We start from the raw sequence: 18,592 nt of genomic DNA on the forward strand, positions 1-18,592 counted from the left end.
AGTCCTATTAAGTTTGACTGTGAAAGGTTATGTGCTGTGAATGGGCTCCAAGTCTTTAAGGAAGTCTAAAGTCCTGGAGACAGTCATGCAGTAGTACCAAACATGAGTAAAATTGAAGGCCTTACCTAAAAAGAATAAAATGTATCAGAAGGTAGATGTCCTGTGAGGGCAGCAGCACCTGTGGATTGCTACAGCTGTATGCAAAGGGAAGCAAAAAGGCCACCAGTCCATACAGTGAATATGGTGTATGCTTTATTCTATTTACAGTACATTTGTTATAAATATAATACATTTCTTGAAAATCTTGAGTAGATTTTTTTTAAACAGATCTGTTGTTATAGTTACATAATAAAGTAAGTGACAATTTAAATGACAATCTCATGGTTGTGAAATAGTGCATTCTGTTTTGAGATGAATGAGAAAATACTCAAACTGGTTCAAAATTTTTTTTAACACCCTAGGTGGACTTTTATGTAAACCTTGAAAAGTCACCAGTTTCTATAAATATGAAACCAAAATCTTTAACTAAGGAACCAAGAATCAGAAATGGAATTGAGAGACCTTATTGAACTTCACAGTAAGGTTGGGATTTACCATGACTAATGGCTTCAGACAGGAAAAAGCCAGTGAGGTTTTCTTCCTGAATCGTATCCTAATACAGCCACAAATATTAAACACACCATGCTGGAAGTTGTAACAGCAGTCAAGCTGCATTTTTGACAGGGCATTGGACATACAAGTATGTTCAGATCTGCAGTTAGAGTATTTTATGAGTATCTTAATTACCAGAGAAGAAATACATTATAAAAGGATAAACGTATGCTCAGTCCAACGTGCATTGCATCGAGAAACAAACTGACAAGTCATCTGAATATTTTGCTATTTTCTTTTCTACACGATCTTTAGTAACAAGTTAGATGTTTGAGGTGCTATTTCAAAAAAACTGCAGCAAAATGTCAACCAGCAATGTAAGAAAAGAATCCCATTTATTCTTTCTTTTAGTGCCTTTTTTTTTTTTTCAGAAAGTGGTCAGATATTATTGATAATAATCAGTGCAGGCATGGAGTTCTGCTGACTTGTTTCAAACAAAGTAACTTGGTCCACGAGCTTGGCAAATACTCTGGGGGTTCCAAGGTTATAGACACCTGTATGAACGAAGCAAGCTTTGAGCTGCAAGCTATAGACCTCCTGGCCTTTAAGTTGAAGCTTGTACTGTGTTTGCCCAAGCCATGTGAAAGATCCATGTATTTCTAGTGCTTCGGAGCTGAAAAAAAAAAAGGATAAAAATGTTAATTCTCTGCACTTGAAGTATGTATTACCAATTTACAGGACTCCCTCCAAGTTTTTCTAAGATTTCAGAATGCACCGTGTCCCTGTCACCAGGCCCTTACAAAGACTGATACTTTCTAGAAGTTTTTCAGAAGTCAGTAGGGAACTTATGTTACTATTCTGGTTCTCCCTGGATGAGTGCCAACTGCCATTTGTCTTTGATGCTGCTGAGTCTTTTTGACTGCTTGCCTACAATCACTACCCTTAAATCACTGCCTTCCCCAAATGCATACTGCTGTCTTTGTTCTTCAAACCCTCCTTATCTTTAAGAGCAGGTTTTCTAGCAAGACAAAGCTGGACTTTTCGAGGATTAACAGCTGACATCATAGCTACAGAGAGAACTCCACTTAACATTTTATTGAGATACTGTAATACAACTTAAAAAAAAAATCACCTATGTCTGTCTTCTTTCCTACTACATCCCTATCCACTCACACCTATTCCCACAAATACATAAATACATGCAGACTCAGAATACCTAGGGTACCCTTGGGTAAATTTCGGGATGCTTATGTCTATCCATCAGCTCAATTTAACTCTGAGTCTTACCAAATATTTTTTAATGTTCTCTGTCTCACTTAAAAATCCTTAAGAGTGGCTCTTCCCTTAGCTCAGATGAATCATTACATTTAATGCGTTTCTTTGGTTCCTAATGTACTGTACACTATACACAGGACATTAATTACACAAAGATGTATAATGAAGAACTCAGTGTATTCTCAGCTTTCTACATAACACTAACACTAAACGTAGTAACAATATTCAAATTGTCATAGTTTAAGGAATTCCTATTTCAGGCATTCTTACGTCTGTCCCATGAGCTAGAGTTAAATCAGCCTGCATGTCACACAGGAATTGTCAAAATGGACATACACTGCTTTAGAGACACTGCACTGATACATTAGGAGAGAGCATGAGGGGGCTTTCTTTTTAAGCAGTTTCAAGGTACATGAGGAGTACACTGTCTTAGGACATGTCTCCCAATGTAATGCAATATGACCATCTTGTGAAAAAACAGATCAGTGAATGGCTCCCTAACTGTACCTGAAAAGTAAACCACACTTAAATTTTCTGTCTTCCATTTCTGAACCTGTGTATTGGGCTCTGGGCTTTTAAAATCTTACTTCGCTCCACGGACTGTTGGCAAGAAGCCACTGCTCACCCATGACTAAGCCCCTGCAATGTCTTCACAATCTTTCTCCCCCTTCCTGGTGGCAAACAGACTAGGTAGTATTATACCTAAGAGGGCAGAAGGGGAGCTGTCACCTGTGTTACTCATGAGTTGAAGTTGCCTTGTTTAAACAGAAGTGGAAGAATTACAATGGTATAGATATCATGGTACTGAATTCTCTATCCGACAAAAAATCTTCAGTGAAACTTTTAGAAGCAACTCATGAACACTTTCTCAATGATAATATTTTCCCACATACTATTACAGTACTGAGCAAAAAGGCAGTCATAAGAATCAGCTGCTAAACACAGAGGAAGTCTTAAAAATATCCAAGGTTCTACAAAATTTTACACAAAGCCAAACTGCGGGAGGAAGTTGCTGTCTACGAATTATTCAAAGTTTTAAAAATGAAAACCTAACAATTTATGTTTAATAAAGGCTGGTGAAGCTCCTACTTCACTAGTGGAAAAGCACTTCCCTTTCTCTAGAAAAGATCTGCCAAGTTTTAACTGCTCAAGAGTCACAATTAAAGGCCCTGTCTTAGCAGAGACTGAAGACTCACAATTAATTGCATGAGACCTTTACCAACTCCAATTCTTTCAAAGAAGCCACTGTAGAAAAAAATCCTATTCTAGATATTCAATGTAGTTAAAATATTACAAGACTCTCCAAGCTAGGAAGGGTTCTTAAAAAATATTGGTTTATTAACATTTGCACACTACCTTGTTGGTTTATGCCGCAAATCAATCATCACATCTACAACAGCCTGGGAACAATTGGAAAGTAGGAGAGTGACAGGTACCAGACAGAGGCTGCAAAGAGAAACAGTTCTACATTAAAGAAAAAAAAATCTCATTTTGGATAGTCTTAATTATACTCTTAAATAGTTAAAATGATTTCCAGTAACACAGAATTTATATGTAGTTGTCAATTATGCCAGTGTAGGTAGAAATACAATCACTTATACTGAATAGAGCTACTTATAACAAAAGCTGTCAATTAAGGCAAACTGCATTGGCTCATTTGGGCCAAATGAAGTTACCACCTCCCTTCATCCAGCTGAGAAAGGAGACAAAAATCATAAATACCATCTCAGTTTACAGGAAATCTGCTTGTTTGACATGAAACATACCAGAATGGGATAACATGGTCCAATACACTATATTCTGGATTTCTGATTGGCAGACTTTGACTGGATACTTCTGCACTGCCTCCCATAGAGGAATTGCTGACACTGGGCTTTAAGTTATAACCTGAACAGTGCTCAACCAGAACAAATAGCACACGTATACGTGGATTTAATGCAGGCCCTTATACCAAATAAAACTAATACAGTTAATGGATATTCTGCTTGTTCACAATTACTATTATTGTTTCTATAAATAATGCTGGAGCAAGAAAGACCCCAAGATATCAACAGGCAGGAACACCAACTACTGCAGCTAAAATAGCTCTATGTATTCAGCAAGTGATTTGTGTCACTGGAATTCCTTGCCGTTGCCTAAACACTTAAAATATCCTAAACCTGAATTGTAAGAAAAGAACAATTTGAGACTGTAACCAATAAGAGCTGAATGTCTTACAGGGAAAATACATGCTTTATCACTGTCATTAAAATACAGCACTTTATAGAACATTTAAATGTTAGATTTTAGAAACAAATCCCTTTCTTTTGACAACTTACATTAATTGTTATAAAAAACTGTAAAACACTAGAGCTTTCAGATAAACAACTCAAGTCTAAATAGGTACCTTCACGTTTCAAGTACAACGCATTGAATGTTCAGAACTTAAGCCAGGGGGTTTGTTCATGTCATTACAATTTTGAAAGACTCATGCATTTTACAGGCTCCAACCAATTCACTCTAGCAGCAGGCTTTTTGAAAGAGGTTAATACTGATATTCTTCCAGGAGACAAGCCCCAGTGATCTGAACTGTTACCACCTTTCCTTCTGACGCAAGTCAGAACCATGTGCAGCTAATTTTGGCAAGTGAGATGTTGTAGACATAACAGTTCCTTTGAGCTAAAAGTGCATCTTTCTTTCTGTCTGGCTTCTCAAAGAAATCACACTGTTTACTCTGACAACAAAAATAAACACAAAGGGAGCAGACTATTCTTTTTCAGTAAGTTTGATAACATTACTTGTTAACATTAAAACTGTGAGCTATGGTGTTACAGGAAAATTTCATTTTATCTATAAACTTCTGAAGGAGTGAGTTTAAAAACTTAACAACATTTCACACTTGCATACCAAACTTAATATCATAACGCACACAGCATGTCTCAAAAGGATTTATGTCTAATTAACAATATTTTTAAAGTTTCTAAAGGTAATGTTTCACTCACCTTTTTTGATGAAAAGAATGATTAAAAGACTCTGGATAATGAAGACTTGTCTTAATAAGATTAGAAAGCTGCTCTGGCGTTGGTCTTGCAGGTACAGGTGTGTTTTCTGGTCGAAAAAACTTTAAGAGAACTGTTTCTGGTAGTTCCTGAAACAAAGTTAAAGTAACATTGAAAATAGTAACATAAGGTATGAGAAATCCAGTCACAGAAGTTATAATTCTCCATTATGAATGATAACTCATAAGGGAAACAAGTCTGCAGCATCATGAAGCTCACATTTTTTCCAACGTGGTTTGTATTTAAGCATGCTGGACAAGGAACTGGTATGATTTATCTATTACCCTCTTTTCAGACAGATTTCACAGCTGCTTATGAAAACACTATCTGTGCAAGTTTCACAAAAGCACACTATTGTTGCAGTGATTTGCTAGTGCTTGGGTTTGGCTTCTAAGGAAAAGGGACAGCATTTATACTGTTCCCTGTTCAGTAGCTGTACCTAACAACAAAAAAAATTCACAACCTGCCCTAGGAAGTTCAAAACAGGAAAGCCAATGCACAAGTTACCCAGAACAGATCCAAAGTAAAGCAAACAGAAATTTACAGGAATGTGTGAACACTGACAGAAGGATTGAATAACAGAGTTTCTTTGAAATTGCATAACAAGCAGTTGCAGATATGAAAGCTACCTTTTGTCCCCAGCTGAAAGCCCAAGACAAGCTCTAACACACTACTTGGGATTCCCCCTAACCCTTTGGATGGAATGAGTCTCTGAAGCAGAAGAAATTAAGTGATACAGAAAGCTGCAACCAGCCTGCATTTGGTGCAGCATTTCTGTCCAACATCATCTAATCTGGTTTGTGAGCAGGATTTATTCAGGAAGGGGCTGCCTGTAGTACTTCCTTCTGAACCTATTCGGCAGAAAATCCATCTTGAATGGAAAAAAAGAATTTGCAGCAGTAAATGTCACTGCCTACTAAAAACACATGAAACAAGATTTTTAAAAAGCCACCAGTAAGTTGGTACAATATAATAAAGTTAATACTTTTCATTAAAAGGTGATAGATTGTACCTTTTAAGTTGAAAAGAAACAGTACAGGCAATGAAACCTGATTTAAAAACCAAACACACTGGGCATTCGGAAATGTGTGTGAACACCTTAGTCACTGTGCTGATAATAACAGGAAGACACCAAATGTTTTCACAGGCTTGTAAGTCTTCCCTTTGAAAGGAAGAGTAGTTTGTGGTTTTTTTTCAAAAAGTAATTTGATAAGAAAAAAAGATATTCCATAGTAACAATAAAATATATTTTAAGTGTTGAATGAATTTGGTGTTTCCATCCTACCCAATCTAACAATGCAAACTAACAGCATGAAACACAGCAGAGATTATAGGTTCTCATTTAAATTACTCTCTTCTCTCAAATAATAGTCCAAACAATTTTCAAGGCTGCCTTCAACCACACAGCAATATCCTACACACTGTAGTTTGCCCTAGAGTCAATTACCTGTTCCAAGTCCTCCCAATCAGAATTCCCGAGTATTTTTTTAAAACCCTACAAAAGACAAATACGAATATTTACCTCTACAAGTAGACAAGAACATCATGAAATGCAGCAGAAACATATAGTGGTGAAAGTACAGAGTGCTGTTGATACCTCAAACCTTTACTTCTAATATTACACCTCTGACAAAGGACTGGAAATCAGCAAAACTAATCATTTTCCAGCAGAGCTAAACCTTAATTCCAGCCACCTTCTGGGTGTCAGAGTCAGAAAAGATGTCTGTCTATCCAAGTTTAGCTGCTCAGACTCTAGGCTTTTTGTGATTGTGTACCTAGAACAAAGGCTAGGATACAACATTTAGCCCATTTTTCTCTTACCTAGTGAATGGTTCAGGAAAGAATTAAGGACTTCCAAACAATAACCAAGAAGATGTGCATACAGATCAGAAAGCTACCTAGAGATAAATGCTAAGTTTAAAGATGCATTAAACTCCTGGCCTATTCTGGAGCTTGTGAAATTGGATCAAGGCTTTTAAAAACCAAACCAAAAGCCCATACCTACATGGCACCTGTGTCTTCCCTTCAAGAATACACACCAAGCAGTAACAGCCTTATACTCACAAACAAAGCAAAAGAAAAATCAAGAAATAAACAGGTGATATTTTGTTGCTGAACACCTTGATTATCAGCCCAAGTGAAGTACTGCCTTTTAAAAGGGGAGGGGGGGGTGAATTCTGACCCCTAAAATCTGCTTGCTGACCCAGTGTCACTCTTTGCAAAGCCTCCAGAAGTGTCACAAGCTCCAGTAACCAGCAGAAGCTGCATACAAGAAAGCCACATAAATGGTTAGGATTTTCCCTTTCAAAAACGTTATGGTGTAATTTGAGTGTCTCATCTATACAAACTAGTAGAGGTAGAGAGGCTTGACTGGAAGAGGTTGGAAGACAGGTGTGTGTTTTTGTTATTGTTTTACATTTTATAGCTGTATTTTAAAGCTTTTTTGCTTTTGCCTAAAAATACACAACAAGCATTAGCACCAGAACAACAGTGCTCCCTCAGTTATGTTCCAAGAGCTACAAACTGCACAACTGGTGCTTGGCAAGTGGTTTTCTATTTTTAGAAAGCTTCTTGTTGCCCAAAGCCATTTACACAGGCCAGCTTCAAACAAATACACTCAAAACTAGACAGAAGATTTCTAAATCAAGTAGAATAATCTCAACATCTTCACTTATTTGTGTTACAAGAAAGTCACAACCATTAGAGTCTGGTATTTTGCTAGGTTGAAATAGCTATAAATCATCTCTACATACACTTCTGAAATGGTGCTTTAGTCATTCATACTAGTTTCAGATCTCTCCTGCAATTATGCTTAGCTAAAAGTTGAAAAAGCAACATTTTAACAATTTAAAGCATCTTTTAATAGATATAACAGACAGATCTACCCATAATACATTCCTTAATATCTCAGAATGCATTTTCAAATTCAGAAGTTCCTCCTTTCCACCAGATAGACAGAAGTGATGGTATCTTCACATACAGTCATTTTAAAAGATTTTTATACCAAATGTTAAACAACTTAAAGTTTTCAGTTTCATAAACAATATTCTTTGTTTATGAATAACTGACCCAGAGACTGGGTCAATGTGCCCTTAAGCACACCAGAAAAAGCACTGTAATTTGATTTCCAAGTTGTATAGAAAATCAGCATATTTGCCCCATAAACCACAAGTCACACATAGCCAAAAGGATTGATGTGCTCAGTCAAATATGAGGGACCAGTATGCACAGAAGAAAACCTAAACAGGAAACTCTTGAATGGAACTAAGCATAAGTAAAAGCAGAATATATGAAAGCAGTAGAATAAGAGTGAGACATCTAGATGATGTGCTTTTTCCCTTTCCCATTTTAGATCTGAGAATTTCTATTTTAAAACCCCAGTTCTAAGTTGCTTCCTTCAACATGTGACTCATCCATATTCATTCTAGCTCTCAATTTACAGAAATGAGAACTCCAGGAACAGTATTTTACTGCTACAAAGAATAAAATAATGCATTTGAAAAGAGATACCTTCAGCTCTTCCGTCCACAATGAGTAAAACAGCAGATCAAATGTTGCAACTACTTGTAATATTTCACTCATGACAAGAATGTACTTTATCTGCTCTATTAATTGATAAAACAGAGTGAAAAATGTGTGTTTCAGCTCTTGACATTCATGTACCCTTAAGAACTTTGCTTTTCCTCTACTGAGGTGGTTTAAGGAAAGTCTTAAATCCTTCCAACAATTTTGTTTTATTCAAGCATCCTCTCCCACATGTTCTGTAAAAAAAGTCCTGAAGTAGCAAAAGATGTCACTTCCAGTAATAGGAAAAATAGTTACTTAAAGCCTACCATCCTACATTTCAAGAATTCCTGCTTCCAACCAAACTGTTGCTGACTCACTAAGCTGCATACATTTTAAGAAGCTGTCTTACCTAAAATTATCCTCTGTGCTTGCATTCTATACACATTTTATGGATTTTACTTTGGGCTAGCACTGGTCTAATGCACAGGACTAAACATGCAGCCCAGAACATCATGTGCAGTCCCGAAGCACACCTGGAAAGGATGGATGCTATTCCCAACATGCCAACATTCAAATGACAAACCTCTAGGCTGCTTCTCACCTTCCATTGGTGAGAAATCTTTGTAAACCAGAAGTGTGTCAAATGTCCTATTACTTCCACTATTACTTCTATCCCACCATATTACACTGAACTTTTCTTTCAGAATCTTTTGGATTGAATTCACCAGATTAGAAAAACAGGGAAGAGAGCAGTAAGAAAAAATATTAATCAATAGCCCTAACTGTGACTGGATGTTTAATGCATTTGAAGTTTTTGTCCTTACACTAATTTAAAGCAGAGAGGTCAAGAAGAAGAGACAGAGTAGCTGTATTTCAAGTGCAATTTTAAGCTGACTTTCAGTTAAAACTACTTGATTCCAAAAAGCATGTTTCAGAAGAGAAACAAAACCTACAGCAGTACCATAGCTGAAAAAACCAGCCCTAATTTACAAATTCTTAACTGAATTTATAAGTGAGGCTTTTATTACTTGGCCTGAAATGGATTTATTCAAAGCAATTCACTTTATTTACACCTTATATGATTTTTTTTCTTCATATATTGTTGCCTGTGACTATTAACATATCACTTTGTGGCACCTTCTGATTCAAGGCAACAAACTATATTTAGCATTTTTTCCCCTACTTTTAGCCAAAGGACATTTTTTCAAAAATACAAACGAGAGGAAGGATAAGAAGATAAACGTTTTCCATATAATCCAGAGAGATTTCTATATGAAACACATGAACACTTTAACAAAGTCAATATTCTGTAAGTGGTTCCTTCAGCACACTGCATGTTATGACTCCAAACTTCTAGGACATAAAAGTGAAGTAGATTGTCACATCTCTTGGTAGGTCTACACTATCCAGTAGCCTGTGCTCTAAAGTAGTGCTATTTTGTTATACAAAAAAACTCTAGTGCAAACAGCAACAATAAACATCTCTAATTTAGTGACAGAAAACCAGCTTTAAAGTCATAGCTATTGTAGTGGTTGGAATGAAAAAGGATTAGTGTCTCTAATTCTATTTTGAACAAACATGGGAAGAAAAGGGAGCACATGAATTTGAGCATCAAAAAACTTGTATAGAATTTTACTGCTGATTACCTTTTTAATATGTTGGTACATATAGAAATTTTACCCAGAAAAACATTTCAGCCTTCCCCCAAGCCCCACTGTAACCAGAAGTTCTATCTTGGTTTTATCACATACTATAGCAAGTTATGCTACTGTGGTACAGGAATAATTGCACCCTGCTGCCTGTTCCAGATCCCTGTTGTGCATTAAATGTCCCACAAGGACCCAAGCAGAAGTAACCACCCATCACCATGGTTCAGTCAGCAGTCTAACATCTTACAGACATATGAGGATAGATTTATGCCAATTCACCCAACTACCAATCTACCAGAAACTGCTGGAACAACTTAAACATAACAGTGCTGAAAAATATCTATCTCCTGTTCTTCACTACAGTGCTTTACTGAAGCTTTGTTTCCCTGAACAGTAGTAGAAGCTTCTGTGAACCCAAACTACATATTTAGAAGCTGACAAAGAGTTAATCTGAGATACACCACAAATGACAATGTAGCAGAAGCTAACCAGCACAGAGAATTTAACCAAAATATAAAGTAAGTGATCTCATTTTTTTCAACAGAGTTGTTTGATTAATTTGGCTAAGATCTGAGCCATTTCTCAGAGGACTAAAATAAATTAAGGGGGGGGGGGGGGGGGGGGGGGGAGGCAGAGAGGAATTTTGTTCATGTTTCATCAGTGTCCACTGTATGACTGTTCTTGGGCTGGAGATAATTGTCAGTGTCTGCCAGACAGACAAAAATGTCTTTACTGCATACAACAGCATGAAACTAAAGAAGTCAAGAAGAAAGTCACTGTAGAGAAGCAACAAACAAAACTCAGCAATAAATGCAGACAGTGAACTCTTGCATCCTAGGTGACACCCAGTTCAGAGTCAGGAATTTTTTTTTCCCCCCAGATCAGAGCAGCCCTCTATCCTTTATGAACGGGTAACCCACATGTGTTGGTAAAAAGCATGCACCTCCATCTCCCTCTGCTGTTCAGTCCTCAGAAAACAACCAACTTCAATACTGTTGGCACAAGGCAAATCAGAAACAGTCTAGAGTAGTTTCTAACCCTGTTCATGACTTAAGAGAATAAATACAGGCTTATAAGACAAAATTATACACTGAAAATACCAAATTAGAGGTAACATTTGAGTTTGGGATTTTCTACCACTGCCCCCCCCCCAGCTTTTCCCTGCTTGTATTACTTTAAAAGAGCAAAACAATTCAAGGACAATACACAACTCTTAAGAGATTAGAGTACATTATTTTCTATATCTAGCCTAATCTAATTCTATTTTGGGGAGTCTTTTAATTCTGAAATGTGGACTGAATGAAGTAGACTGCTGCAAAGTCTCAAATCAATTAATTGTTACACTTCACCTCCCACCTCAGAGCAGTCTATCTGCTCTCCCCACACTATTATGAGCCAATTAAAAAAAGCAGTATGTGAGGATATGCAATTTCTCAATTCTTAGCAGTCCTCAGATCACAGATTCTTAATACTTATGCTAACTCTGGGCTTTGGTTATCATGAGGACACAGAATTTACATGTTTATTAAAAAAACCTCAACAACTAATTACTCTTATAGCAGATTTCAACTGCATGACAATGCAGATGCTTTCTTGCTCCCAACTGAATTTCATTCTCCCAACAGAATGCTTCAAAAGAAGTGCACTCCTCATGGAAGTGAATACAATAATCAATGTACAATCTATATGAAGACAGTTGTAACAAAACCTGATTAGAAATAGATTTTAGACAGAGAATGCTAATACAGTAGCATATATTCCTCAAAAAACATTGAGAGTACATACAGATCCTCCTTGTAGCTAGTGGCAGGATCAATTTCTTTAATTTGAAATTGATTGTGATACAGACAGAGTTCCAGTCAACAAGAAATGTGAATTTCTACCCATACCCATACCATTCAGTCATTTGTTTATTTTAGGATGCAGATGTGACTAATTTCTATTTTCTCTTCCTACTCATTTGAGAATCAGAACTTGGTGAGATCAGAAGCTCACAGTATTGTGTCTCCTAACCTTAGATGTCTACAGAGTGATCTACTGTTCTACATATACATTAAGACAGGGAAAGGAATACCTGAGGGGGCAGTTGTCATTAGATTAATACAGCTTCTTGTACTCCTCAGCCTAGCTAGAGCACATGTGTGCCAATTCCCATTTATTTCGTAGCACAAATAACTAAGTGGAAAAAATTATTTTAGCAATGTACAAATACTTAAAGGCTGATGAACCAAAGCCAAATGCACAGCTTCAGAGTAATTCATTGCTTGCATTATAGCATGGTATTTATAGGAAGACATTTGTCCTGTATTGTTTTCTTGACAAAATTAGTACATAGTACTCTTTGCTGCAACTTTAAGAGCTCACTAAAAGATATATATTATGTTTGCAATATTGGTAAAAACATTAAGCATGGCACCAAAACAAGAGAGAACAGCAATATGCTGCTCAGGAGAAGTCTAAACAAGCACAAGATCTATTTCCTCTTTTTCTGAACATTAGTCTTCTTCATCCACATAAACTGCATTTAGTACAGACATTTTTACAGAACCTTATCTGTAACTTCAATAGTTGTTATCAATTCATGTACCAGAAGACAGCCACCAGTTTCTTACAGATGCTGTTTTCTTTCATCAAGCAAAACAACTACAAACTTCACCATTTTACTACTGTTATGTAATAATCATTACCTTTCATGCCATTAACAAGTTTCTAGTTCTACCTGAAACACCAAAGAAGAGTTTACCTCAACAACAGCTCATCAACATGCTTACCTGCATATTGCTTTTCTCATGTTTCAACTGGGCCTGGCTAGTTCAGAATACAGAAGACTAAGCAAACCTGGAGTTTGTCAGCCTGAATTATTTAGTAATAACACATATCTGATGTTGAGATTCTACAAAAGCTTACACTTACATACTAGGGAATTCATTAAGTCTATTTACAGCAAGAAGCAATTGTAAAGGAAAACTTCACAGTAGATTACCTGCTTCTGAGGAAATGAAAAGGCCTCCTTCCCAACGGTGTTAAGGGCAACATGATGCTGGCCCTCCAAAATAAGCTGCTTGCTGTCTTCCACAACATATGCCTACAGAACATAATACAAAGACATTTGCAGACCAGAAACTATCATAAGAGTCATAACACAGAATTACTGACTGCTCCCTAACTTAGGTGGAACATGATGTACTGATCAAAACTTAGAGGCTAGCATGACATATTTCTTCTAATTTCCATTGCTTCAAATGAGACTCTTCTTCAAAACAGACTGGGTTGCTCTTACAGTTCTGTAAGATTAAGCATTAATAAGTCTCTTAGTTTAAGATTTTATAATTTTCTCTTTTAAAAGAGAGATTAGAAGAACTGGGTGCATCCAGAGTAATGTAGGGACACTTATTACAGTAATAGATACTAAGACTATCTTTGCTGTTGGCATCATTATAGTTTGTTTGATTGTTTTCAGGAAAAAAAATTCACCCATAAATTCCATATGTATATGCCTGAAAGTTCAGGATACCACATAAAATTATTTTCTAACTGTAATGTTTCATGTCCAAATTACCACAAAGGCCACAACCATACATACCTTCCACAGTACCACAATGTTCAAATCAACTTCACTGCATTTTTGTATCAATCTGACTGTTTCATCAAACGATTGTTTCACTGCCCTTTGAGATGCATGAGTATGAGATTGCACATGTGTTCTTTTAAATTCAGAGGATAAGCTTTGGAAAAAAAAGTCTGCACAAGGACTGGCTGAACTTATTATCTACAAGAGAAAAAAAGGAAGAAAGTGTTCAAAACAGGATGTGAGCTGACTCAAGTTGCTCTAACAGAGCTAGCTCATTGTAGCATTTCAGTTCCATTATCCCAGTGGCCTTCCCTTTGCAAAGGCTACAGGATGCCAGACACCTTGGTTTCTGTGCCTGACCTGTTAGAGACCAGAATAGCTAAAGGGCTGCTAAAGGTAATATAGGGAACACAGTGCTATAACTTGCTAGTTTAGAACTACAAATACCAAACTTGGAAATAGGAGCTTTGACAAAGCAGTCTACTGTGATATATCAAATCTATTAAAGAGAGCTGCAGCATCCAACTAAGTCACACAGAAGTCATTTTTGCTTACTAATATTTTCCTCAGCTTAGCTAGAATTATTTACCTAAATTAGAAACATACATTTTGCTAGCAATAGCAGAGATAATAGATGTGCACAGCACATCCCCACAGATACATGGCACAAACAGAAACACTGTACTGTCATGCGTACCAAGCTCTTCCAACACCAAAAGCCTGGCAAAGAAACTGGTTTCTAAGAGCAATGATACTGTGTCCTGTTGGAGGCAACAAGATAAGCAAGGAACTTTAGCTTTGCAACCCCTTTCAAAATTGCTAGCTTTTCCAGAATATGCTGTTGCAAAGCTGCTAATTATTGCACCAGCAGAATGCTGATACCCAGGGAGAAAATCCACCTTTGGAGCCACTGCTCAGAAGGGAGGACTCCCTCCCCATCTTTCCACTGTAATAAAATGTTCTCAAGGAAAGCTAAAGCTCCTGTAGCTCAGATTCCAACTCTAAAAATGCACAGAGGTATCATCTACCTCAGATTTTTAGTCCTGACTTCAATTTATATGCCTATGAAATGAAATGGCAGTGAATAGGTTTTCTTTGGCTTTAAAAGCTGAATAAATTCAGGAAAAATCTATGCTCAGCATAAAATAAGCAATCTGTCATTCAACTGACTAAATCCACTATGCAGATTTTTGACCTAATGCAAGAGGCCTACTTTCCTCAGGTTTTGGGAAAGCATTTGTAGTACCAAGATCATTTACTGAGAGGATTATTCAATATCTGTGTGTTTAAAAAAGATTAGAAGAGCATGGTAGTCTAGAATCCTAAACTTCTAGAAAAATCAAACAGACTCCTTGAATTCACTGCAACCTCCTGCAGTAGTTTTGAAATTCAGGGACCAACATCTATTAGTTTTCCAGTTTTTCAAATAAGCTATAATTAGAATTTTTAGCCTGTCTTAGTAAAAGTATAACTAAGAACAATTAAGAACAAGGATATAATATCTGCAGGCCTCTACTAGAAAAATAGAGGGCTGGGATATATTTGAAATAACTACTCCAAGAGTGAAAAGGAAGGAAAAGCATTAGCAAAAAGGCCCAGCATTGCAATGTGGTTCCAAAGTAGTTCAGCTGTGGAGCTGGGATCCTACTATTCCTGACTACAAGCCAGCCTAAGTTACCTTACCACCTCTTTGTCCTTTCACATGACAGGGACACCTTACAGAAGACAAAATATGCAGTTGCACCCATCCACCTACCTGTTCATTTCCAAAGACAATATCTGCAAATGTGTAATTTTCTAAGGGATAAAAAGAGAAAACACTGTTTTAGCATCATGGGAAGTCACAACTTCAGCATAGAGTATCCAAAAGAGGATTTTTTTCAAAAAGTTACCACATTCAGGAAAAAACCTACCTTCTGAGTTTTTGCATCTCACTGCTTTAAAACACAACTTCGCTCTCTCTCTGCTAGCCAGTTTAGTATCTGAAAGAAAAAGGTGGCAAGATTTTTTTATTCCCTCTCAGCATGATCGGAGTCCCTTAGACAAAAGTCTTGAACATTCACAAGCAGGAAACACACTTATGACACCCAACAAGCACAGCTAATCAGGCATAGCAATGGCACACAACACAACCATATTTCTTGTGAGGAAAGTTATCAGCCACCCCACACATGGATTTCTCTACATCACAGAAATAATTTACCTGTAAATTAAATTTGTTTTTAAAATTCACTAAGTCTGAATAAGTTATCTGTGTATATATATTTCTTGAAATATAACAAAAGAAGGGCTTTACTATTTTTGGAATGGACAAAGTTATTAGAAACTAATTATTCTAAAAACCAAATTCAGTTCCTTGTAAGATTCTTTTAACTATTTTTATCAGCCAGAAGCTAGACTTGCCATCATTTTGGTGATAAAGATACACACCTTTGTCTCCAGAGATGTTAACAGATTTTTGAAGCTTCCAGTGCTTGCTATTGCTTGAAACTTGCACTATATGAAATTCCTTAACACCCGTCTCACTCTACAGAACAAACAAAAGTTATGTCAAAGAAAACCAATCACAACTGTGATGTGCTACATTGCACAGTAAGTGTTCACTGCAAGGTGGCACTGTTAGAATCTTAATTTAACTCGTTATTCACGCCACTCATAACACACAGTACTTAGAGACAAGGAGAGATGTAAGACCCATTGTAAAGTAAAGCAACAGTCCCAGATCACAGCAACTTCCAATTCCAATAAACAAAGCCACACAAAGAGGAAATAAGGATCCCCCAGAAAAAGACTCACAAGCTAGTACTTTAGATTAAGAACAACTTCAACAAGAACTAGGCTTTTTAACTCCAATGCAAACACTGTCCACAAGGCTGCTTAGTTTCTAGGATTACTTTAGGAGCATTGCTATATCATAAATCCTAGAAACTCAAGAACTATTTTGGGTTTACATATATATACAATAAAATGTAGCTTTTCGAGTTGGCTTCCTTTCTTGTAAAGAGTGAGGTGGTGGTAGAAAAATAACTCTGCCTCACACTGTTAACTTGGTAGGTCCTTTATAAAAACATTTCGCCCTCCTTAAAGGAGTGGACAATATTTGGTAAATGAAGAAAAAAACCAGAGTGTACACACCTTTAAAAGAAAATGACAAATCAGCTCAGTGGTTCCATTACCAACTAAGTGTCTATGAATTCTATGAACAGACAATTCAGTTACCTTGCTTTGTGACTGAAAAAATGGGAGCAGCTTTGCCAAAAAAATTAGTAAATTTAAATTAGCATGTTTGAAAAACTGAGTATTTTAATCTGCTTTAGTGAGTCAACAGACATATCTGTATTTGGATTATATTAGTAAAAATGTCTTTATAGTTTAGTGATAAATGTAAACAGAAAAACTTCCTTCAAATTGGAGCTTAAATTCTGACTTTGACATTACCACTAATTCTACCAGTGTTTCCACTGAAAGGGGACACAGTTCTGAATAAGACAACCTTGGAAGCTGAGACCAAGAACACTCATCAATTTGGAAGAAATCTTCCTAAAAACTCTATGAACTATAGTCTTGCAATATGATTAGTATAGGAGACTTCCAGAGAGTTAGGATATAACTTCACATTAATACTCTTTCCAACAGTAACTGAATGATCAAATATGCAAGGTTTTGGGGTTTTTTTGTTTGCAAAGTTACTGTAGAAAAACTTGAGTCTTGGTTCATATCTGCTGAGCTTCAGGACAGTACTATTATTATGAATACAAATAAGAACTTACAGTATTGATATTTTCTACATCCACAAAGAGCAACATGTTGTCCCCTCTGCCTTCTTCATCCCCAAGTGCATTACTTCTGCAGACAGTAGCCCGAATGTGCAGAGACCGACTGGTACAAATAACTGCAGTGTGCCTTAATACTCTGTGACTAGGAAAGGGAGGAGAGAAAAGAAAAAAAAAGACAACATTTTGAACAACCAGGACTGCCCAGAACATGACATCAAGAAATTTAGCTTTTATGTTCATCAGTATTAAGACCATTAGACAATTTGTTCATCCCAAGCATGAAAGATACACTTTTCACTGAAGATACCCTATCAAACCTACTTTATTTTTAACCATCTTGCTGCATGGGTAGGTGCTCTTTAAACACGCAATCTAAGTCAGGGTGAAACATTGGAGAAAAAGGTTCAGGTGTTACCATGAGGAAAAACACTTCAGAAATGTTTCAGATGTAAGACAACTGGCAGAGTGAAAGCAAACATACATGTATTGGCACACAGATATCATTAAGCTATTTAATGCCACCAAATGCTCTGGAAAACAGTTTCTGAGTAAATAAGTGAGAGAAAGACCACTACCTAGTCACATCTCTTGCCATAAATATTTACTAAAAAGCACTTAGAATACCACTGCATTCAATAAATTCTCCTGAAAAGAGAATTTAAAAAAAGGAGAATCAAACCACAGCTACCCTGCCTATTTCCAGGTATGCTCAACCTCCAGGACAGCAGTCCCTTTGTGAAAGTTATCTTTCTGCTTTTCTAAGGATGAATTAATCTTGACAATTCCATTTGTAGCTGCCATCAAAGCACTTGAGCTTTTCCAATGTAGAAGCTTTTAGTTACCATAACTTCCACTTGGAAACATTTTAGAGGCATGTAAAAGTTTGATACGCATTACCTACTGAATATGTTGAAACATAATGTGACACTTGGTTTTGGGAAGGAAAAATCAGTGGCTTCCTAAACTCTACTTCACAATGTCACAATTACGGAAGAAACTTTTAAGTTTTGCAGTTACTGTTCAGATATACAGATACCTGTATATCTTTCAAGTGGTACAAATTACATAATTTTTTCAACACTTAAAAGCTATGCTCCATCTACAAAGAGCACTCAAACCAGAGCAATTCCCTTAAGTTCCCCTCAAAACTTCAGTACAGTAAGGAACAAGTACATTACTCAAAAA

General features: G+C 36.6%; 1 protein-coding gene across 4 annotated transcripts in view; it reads right to left on the reverse strand.

Moving 5' to 3' along the window:
• Nucleotides 1–230: 230 nt before the first annotated feature.
• The window catches only part of TRAPPC8 (trafficking protein particle complex subunit 8), a 52,673-nt gene continuing 34,311 nt past the window's right edge, over nucleotides 231–18,592 (reverse strand). For 2 of the 4 annotated variants that reach the window (XM_071418768.1, XM_071418752.1), the window contains 10 exons: nucleotides 17,402–17,549; nucleotides 16,062–16,158; nucleotides 15,545–15,613; nucleotides 15,388–15,428; nucleotides 13,644–13,829; nucleotides 13,044–13,145; nucleotides 6,352–6,399; nucleotides 4,848–4,993; nucleotides 3,223–3,312; nucleotides 231–1,264 (listed from right to left, as the gene is read on the reverse strand). In XM_071418768.1, coding sequence (XP_071274869.1) covers nucleotides 1,030–1,264; nucleotides 3,223–3,312; nucleotides 4,848–4,993; nucleotides 6,352–6,399; nucleotides 13,044–13,145; nucleotides 13,644–13,829; nucleotides 15,388–15,428; nucleotides 15,545–15,613; nucleotides 16,062–16,158; nucleotides 17,402–17,549 — 1,162 coding nt within the window. In that variant the 3' untranslated portion in view covers nucleotides 231–1,029. The remainder of the gene's footprint in view (nucleotides 1,265–3,222; nucleotides 3,313–4,847; nucleotides 4,994–6,351; nucleotides 6,400–13,043; nucleotides 13,146–13,643; nucleotides 13,830–15,387; nucleotides 15,429–15,544; nucleotides 15,614–16,061; nucleotides 16,159–17,401; nucleotides 17,550–18,592) is intronic. The other 2 variants (XM_071418776.1, XM_071418762.1) reach the window with 1 other exon arrangement.

Source organism: Agelaius tricolor, unplaced genomic scaffold (genome assembly GCF_023055355.1).
Source record: "Agelaius tricolor isolate 1412-34295 unplaced genomic scaffold, bAgeTri1.0.p SCAF_2, whole genome shotgun sequence".
Lineage (NCBI taxonomy): Eukaryota > Metazoa > Chordata > Aves > Passeriformes > Icteridae > Agelaius > Agelaius tricolor.